Source organism: Alexandromys fortis, unplaced genomic scaffold (assembly GCF_014885135.2).
Source record: "Alexandromys fortis isolate MF-2015 unplaced genomic scaffold, M_Fortis_MF-2015_v1.1 scaffold_253, whole genome shotgun sequence".
Lineage (NCBI taxonomy): Eukaryota > Metazoa > Chordata > Mammalia > Rodentia > Cricetidae > Alexandromys > Alexandromys fortis.
In genome coordinates, this window is record NW_026068124.1 from 649,032 (window position 1) to 655,322 (window position 6,291).

Consider the following 6,291-nt stretch of genomic DNA (forward strand, 5'->3'; position numbering starts at 1 on the left):
ACATAATCTAATAAAAAAAATGGCATACAGACATAAACAGAGAACTCTCAACAGAGGAATCTAAAACGGCTGAAAGACACTTAAGGAAATGTTCAACATCTTTAGTCATCAGAGAAATGTAAATCAAAACAACTCTGAGATTCCATCTTATACCTGTAAAAATGGCCAAAATCAAAAAAACTGATGACAATTTATGCTGGGGAGGTTGTGGGGAAAGGGAACACTTCTGTATTGCTGGTGGGAATGTAAGCTGGTACAGCCCCTTTGGATGTCAGTGTGGTAATTTCTCAGAAAATTAGGAAACAACCTTCCTCAAGACCCAGTAATACCACTTTTGGGTATATATCCAAAGGATGCTCAATCATGCCACAAGGACATGTGCTCAGCCATGTTCATAGCAGCTTTGTTTGTCATAGCCAGAACCTGGAAACAACCTAAAGACCCCTCAATCAAAGAATGGATAAGGAAAATGTAGTACATTTACACAGTTGAGTACTACACAGCAGAAAAAATAATGACAGCTTGAATTTTGCAGGAAAATGGATTGAGCTAGAAAACATTATTTTGAGTGAGGTAACCCAGACACAGAAAGACAATTATCACATGTACTCACTCATAGGTGGTTTTTAAACATAAAGCCAAGAAAACCAGCCTACAAACCCCAAACCCAGAGAACTTGGACAACAATGCTGACACTAAGAGAGACTTACATAGATCTAATCTACATGGGAAGTAGAAAGTAGAGAAAGACAAGATGTCCTGAGTAAATTGGGAACATGGGAACCTTGGGGGAGTGTTGAAGGGGGGAGAGGAGAGGCAGGGAGGGGAGCAGAGAAAAATGTAGAGCTCAATAAATATCAATTAAAAAAATAAAAATAAAAGGAAAAAAGTTGGTGTGGTCATGGTGTCTCTTCATAGCAACAGAACACTGGCTAAGATATCAATCTTGAAACATTTATTTATAGACTGAAATTAAGTCTTGAAGTTTTCTAATGACATTCAAAGGCCCAACTTTAATATCATTCTATTAACCTGAAATCAGACAAGTCAACTCACCTGCTTTTAGAAAACCAAACTTTTAAACAAAAAACTTGTGTGAGAATCAAAGAAACAGAAGTCAATACAACTTCTCCTAGGAAAGCAAATTTGTGTTAATACAAGAAAACCAATTTTAAAAAAATTTAAGGCAAAAACATAAGTTTGAAGCCAACGTAGGCTCTGGCCCAAAACTCAAAAAGGAGAAACAAAAACAAACAAACAAAAAACCAAAGAATACATAATAATTATAGATGCAGAAAAAGCAATTGGGAAAACCCAGCAATATCAGGATAATAATCCTTAATAAGTTAGTAATAAAAGGGAACGAACGTCATCAAACCTGATAAATCGTAACTTTGCTCTTAAAGTAAGAAACACGACAAGGGTGTCCACTTTGCCAGTTCTGTACAATGCTGTGCAGGTTGTTCTAATCATTTTATTTAGACAGGAAAAAGAAACAAATGGCTGAATTGGAAAGAAATAAGATTCTATTTTAAGATGACAAGATCCAATATATAAAACATTCTGGGCTGGGGCTGGAGAGGTGGCTCGGTGGATAAAAATGCTTGGTGAATTAGCCTGACGATCTGAGTTACATCCTTGATCCCACAGTGGAAGGAGGAAACCAACTTCTCAAGTGAACTTTGACATTTCTAGTCAATTCTATGTGCCACATGGTAGTCTTTAATGAGTGGTAGTGGGATAGTAGGTATTCATATGTAAAAAAATGAAGTTTGACACATTAGCTCAAAAAGAATGGTAACTCTAAATGTAAAATTAACACTTTTAAGACTCAGAACGTATAAGACAAACACTTGTGGCCTTGGATTAGGTAATGGCTTTTCAGACAATAGCAAAAGCACAAACCACAAAAGTATATAAATAATGGGTTTCATCAAATTTAGGTCTATGCTACAAGCTTCAGAAACCATTAAGAAAGTGAAAAGCAGGGCATGGTGGCACATGCCTTTAATCCCAGCACTTGTGAGGCAGAGACAGGCAGATCTCTGAGTTCAAGACCAGTCGGGTGTCCAGAGTGAGTTCCAGAGCCAGAGCTACAGAGGTCTATGAAACTGGCAAAGTATCTGACAAACATCTTCATAAGACAGACCCAACTAGCAAACAGGCACATGAAGAGAAATATCAATATCAACTTCTGAGGAAATTCAAGCCACAATGAAAACCACATTACAACTACTTGGGAAAGGAACAAAGTGTTAGTGAAGAACACTGGACCCTTCCATATTTGGGGATGAAAAATAGTACAGCTGCTTTGGAAAACACTTTGTAGCTTCTCGAAAGTCTAAGCATAAAGCTAGCAAGTGATTCAGGAATTTTATCCCTAGATATACATCAAAAGAAATGAAAACACAGGGGCTGTAGAGATGGCTCAGCAGTTAAGAGTACTGGCTGTTAGTGAGGACCCGGGTTTAATTCCCAGCACCAACATGGCAGCTCACAACTGTCTGTAACTCCAGTTCTAGGGATCTGACACCCTCACACAGATGTAGACAGGCAAAACATCAGAGTACATTAATAAATAAATCTTACAAAAAAAAAGAAATGAAAACATGTACCTACAGAATCCTGAGAACAATTGCTCGTAGCAGAAAAAAACAAAAGTCTTCCAGCTGAAGAATGAATAAATATGGTTTTATTATTGCTATTAATACTATTCAACAATGAAGAGTCTTGCCATCAGGCTAGCTGAAAAGTTCAGTCTCGAAGAGCTCACATTGCACGTTCCATTTATAAGAGAGGTGATGAATACGCTAATTTATACACGGATTAGGCTAATGGTTATCCAGGATTAGAAAGGGATTTTTGGAGTGGGAAGACTTGAGAGTGACAGCCATTATGCATCCCTTCTGTTTTATTGTTAATGTTTTTAATTAGTAGCAATCACGTAAGAGTTGGCTGTCATAGAGGCAGCTCGCGTGAGGCCAGGAAGCCTTGCATTGTGCTCTGTGCTTCCTAGAGAGCACAGGATGGCTAAAAGTGACCCCAAGAGACCAAAAGGCTTATGGCTGCTTATGCACCCTTTATATAGAAAGGTAGAGAAGATCACAGAAGAAAAGCTAGATGTTCTCAACATTGCAGGATTTCCTAAGTGCTCTGAGAAACGGAGACAATGCCTGGGCGGGAAATTTAAAACTGATGAAATAGCAAAGTTGGACGAAGCATGCTGTGGGCCAGTGTGCAGGAGGCCTGAAGATTCGAAAAGGCCACTATTGCTGCCCACAGATCATTGTCTGAATACTTCTTTTGTTCAGAATTCAGACCCAAGATCAAAGCCACAAATCCTGGAATCACTAATGTAGACGTGGTTAAAACAAAAGAAAACAACAACAGTTGAGTGAGACGCCGAACAGCTTAAGCAGCAGAGAAAAGCAGCCATGCAGCAGTAAGGTGGTGAGGCAGAGGGAGACATACAAGGACGATCTAAGAACAAGTCAAAGACAGTCTCACGGTAAAAAGGGTCTTACTGAATTTGTTCACAAAAAGGTGAAAGAACAAGATGAGGAGCGGCAGCAAGAGGAAGGAGGGAAAACAACTATTTTATTTGGCTTAATTTCTTTGAGTCAGTCTCACGTAGACCAGCTGGCCTCAAACTCCTGATCCCTCTGCATCAGCCTCTCCATAGTACTGGGATTATAGGTATGTACCACCACGCTCAGCTAAAAAATGTTTATCTGTCTTCTTGCAAATACCATAGAGGGGAGAGCCATGATCCAAACATCTTATCTGAGTTGTGTTTACTGTCTTCATTGGGTTTAATGTAGAATCTGGTCAGTCCCTTCCCCCCAGCTTCTCTTAGCCTTCAGTTTACTTAAAGTGGACACATATGTCTGGCGCTCCTGAAACTGTATCAAATTTGTACATGTTTCCAAACATTTTAAAATGAAAAGGTACTCTTGTGTTCTCCTTACTCTGCAATTTGCTTTTAGTATGACAAGGCATTTTGAAGATGTTTCTGGCATTTTGCTTTCAGTTTGTGACGTGATATTAGCATGGTTACCGGCTGAAGACCCTGAGTTGAAAACTGTAAATATCTGTAGTTTGTAAAGTAAACAAAAACAAAGTCTTGATGCTCCTTGCTTCGCATGGGGAAGATCCCTTTTGGAAGGGCTGTAGCTCAAGGTGTGCACCGTGAGGCTAAATCTGTTGACACAGGGATGGCTCCCAGTAGCTTCAGGTTGTCTTGCTGTTTTTCTATGTGACACAGCATTCTGCTGACAATTTTTTAGCTGTGAAAAAGAGAAGCTAGCATGAGAAGTGTTTGGTTTTTTAAGTTTTGCAAAGTAGATATACATTAGTTTTTAGATAAACTGCAGAATTCTTCATTGTTAGCAAAGAAACATCAAATCAATGCATGTTCAAGAACCTTCTGTACCTAAGCACAATTTTTGTATGTTTTAGCTGCAGTGTTTTTGAAGCTAAAAAATTACATATTAAAAAAGTCACATTGCAGGGAGGTAGTAGTGCATGTCTTTAATCCCAGCACTCAGGAGGCAGAGGCAGGTGGATCTCTGTGAGTTTAAGACCAGCCTGATCTATAACAGCTAGTTCCAGGTCAGGCTCCAAAGCTACAGAGAAAAACCCTGTCTCAGAAAAATCAAACCAACCAACCAAACAAACAAAAACAAAAGAATAAATTAAAAATCACATCAACTGGGAGCTGGGGAGATGACTCAATGGTTAAGGGAACATAATGTTCTTGCAAAAGACCTGAGTTCAATTCCCAGCACCCACATCAGACAGCTCAAAATTCCAGTTCCAGGTGATCTGATAGCCCTCGGACTCACCCCCTGATAAATAATAATTAAAATTTAAAAATAAAATGGCTTAAAAAAGATTTTTTTAAAAAAAATTACATAGACTAAACTTTAGCATTGTACACATTTTAAGTGTACAGTTCAGCAAATAAGCATATTCACACTACTTTCTAATCACTTTTAAAACAACTAGTTCCAGTGGCTCATACTAAATGTGAGACAAGTTTGGTATTCAACTTTCCGTGCTGGTCCCAAGGCAGATACCTAGCTATAGACAGTTACTATGTGGGGCTGGTTTCCTTCAGCTAATAGTACATCTTATACACTTGAACAGCTTTCCTGAATCATTTTTAGTGGTTGATTGTAAAGGAAGGTGGAAATACTACCAGTCATTGGCACTGATTTCAGACTCTTATTGTAGACTTTTTTTTGAAGTCCGTCTATGTACAGAAGCAAAATTACGAATAGCATTTCGAAGAGTCACGTTCCCCTCAGAGATATCAGAAGAGTTGATGACTGAATGTAAGGCCCGATTATATGCTGCAAATGAAGGATTGCACAACAATGAATAAAGTCAGATTCTATACAATTCTCCTACTTCTTTTACCTATTAGTAACTTCTTTACCCAAAATGCCACTGAATAAACGATTATTGAATACTTAGAATAGAGCAAGCACTCTGTAAGCAAAGGAAAGAGAATACAGAAAATGGCAGCAGAGTTAAAGTTGCAGGGCAGTACTTCCACACCACAGGCACATACCAACAGTCACAATAACAGGAAGACAGATATGAACCAACAGCTAGGGAACACTGGACGGATTTGAGAAGCTGTGCCATTTAAAGTGGGCTTTGGGGATTGACAGGAGGAGAGAAAAGAAGGCATTACAAGTAGAGAACAAAGCGGATGAGATGCAGAAGTGTACGAAGAAGTTGGTGAGGCTGCAGTGTGGCCTGAGACCATAGAGAAGTACATAAAATATATCATGCTTTCACTGTTATGAGAAGTTTAAAGTAAGGGAATGATAAGATTAATAGGATGGACACATTCATATTACAGAGATGAAGCACACCAACAATGGAAACACTGGCAACATTTTCAGTGTTATGTGAGGCTGACCGAGCTCCTGTGTTCTATAAGTCCATTTAGTGATGGACAAGAAACATTAGCAAATACTAGAATGATTCTATTCTCTCAGCTTGGGACAGTATTTTTTTGTTTGTTTGTTTGTTTTCCCAGACAGGGTTTGTTTATGTAACAGTCCTGGAATTAAGCTTTGTAGACCAGGCTGGACTCAGACTCACAGAGATCTGCCTACCTCTGCCTCCCAAGTGCTGGGATTAAAGGTGTGTGCCACCACTGCTTGGCTACTTGGGACTCTTGACAGAGGTCCTTATCCTTCTCTGTTTCACCAGCGGAATAAACAGTCTAATTATGTGGGATTCCCCTCCATATGCTGTGAGTATATTTTATTGTCA

At 39.0% G+C, this 6,291-nt stretch overlaps 1 protein-coding gene across 10 annotated transcripts in view; it reads right to left on the reverse strand.

Annotated features, from left to right (window-relative positions):
• Positions 1-2,674: 2,674 nt before the first annotated feature.
• The window catches only part of Ccdc15 (coiled-coil domain containing 15), an 86,931-nt gene continuing 83,314 nt past the window's right edge, over positions 2,675-6,291 (reverse strand). For all 10 annotated transcript variants that reach the window (XM_050125692.1, XM_050125699.1, XM_050125698.1 and 7 more), the window contains 2 exons: positions 5,201-5,354; positions 2,675-4,286 (listed from right to left, as the gene is read on the reverse strand). In XM_050125692.1, the coding sequence (XP_049981649.1) occupies positions 5,227-5,354 (128 nt within the window). In that variant the 3' untranslated portion in view covers positions 2,675-4,286; positions 5,201-5,226. The remainder of the gene's footprint in view (positions 4,287-5,200; positions 5,355-6,291) is intronic.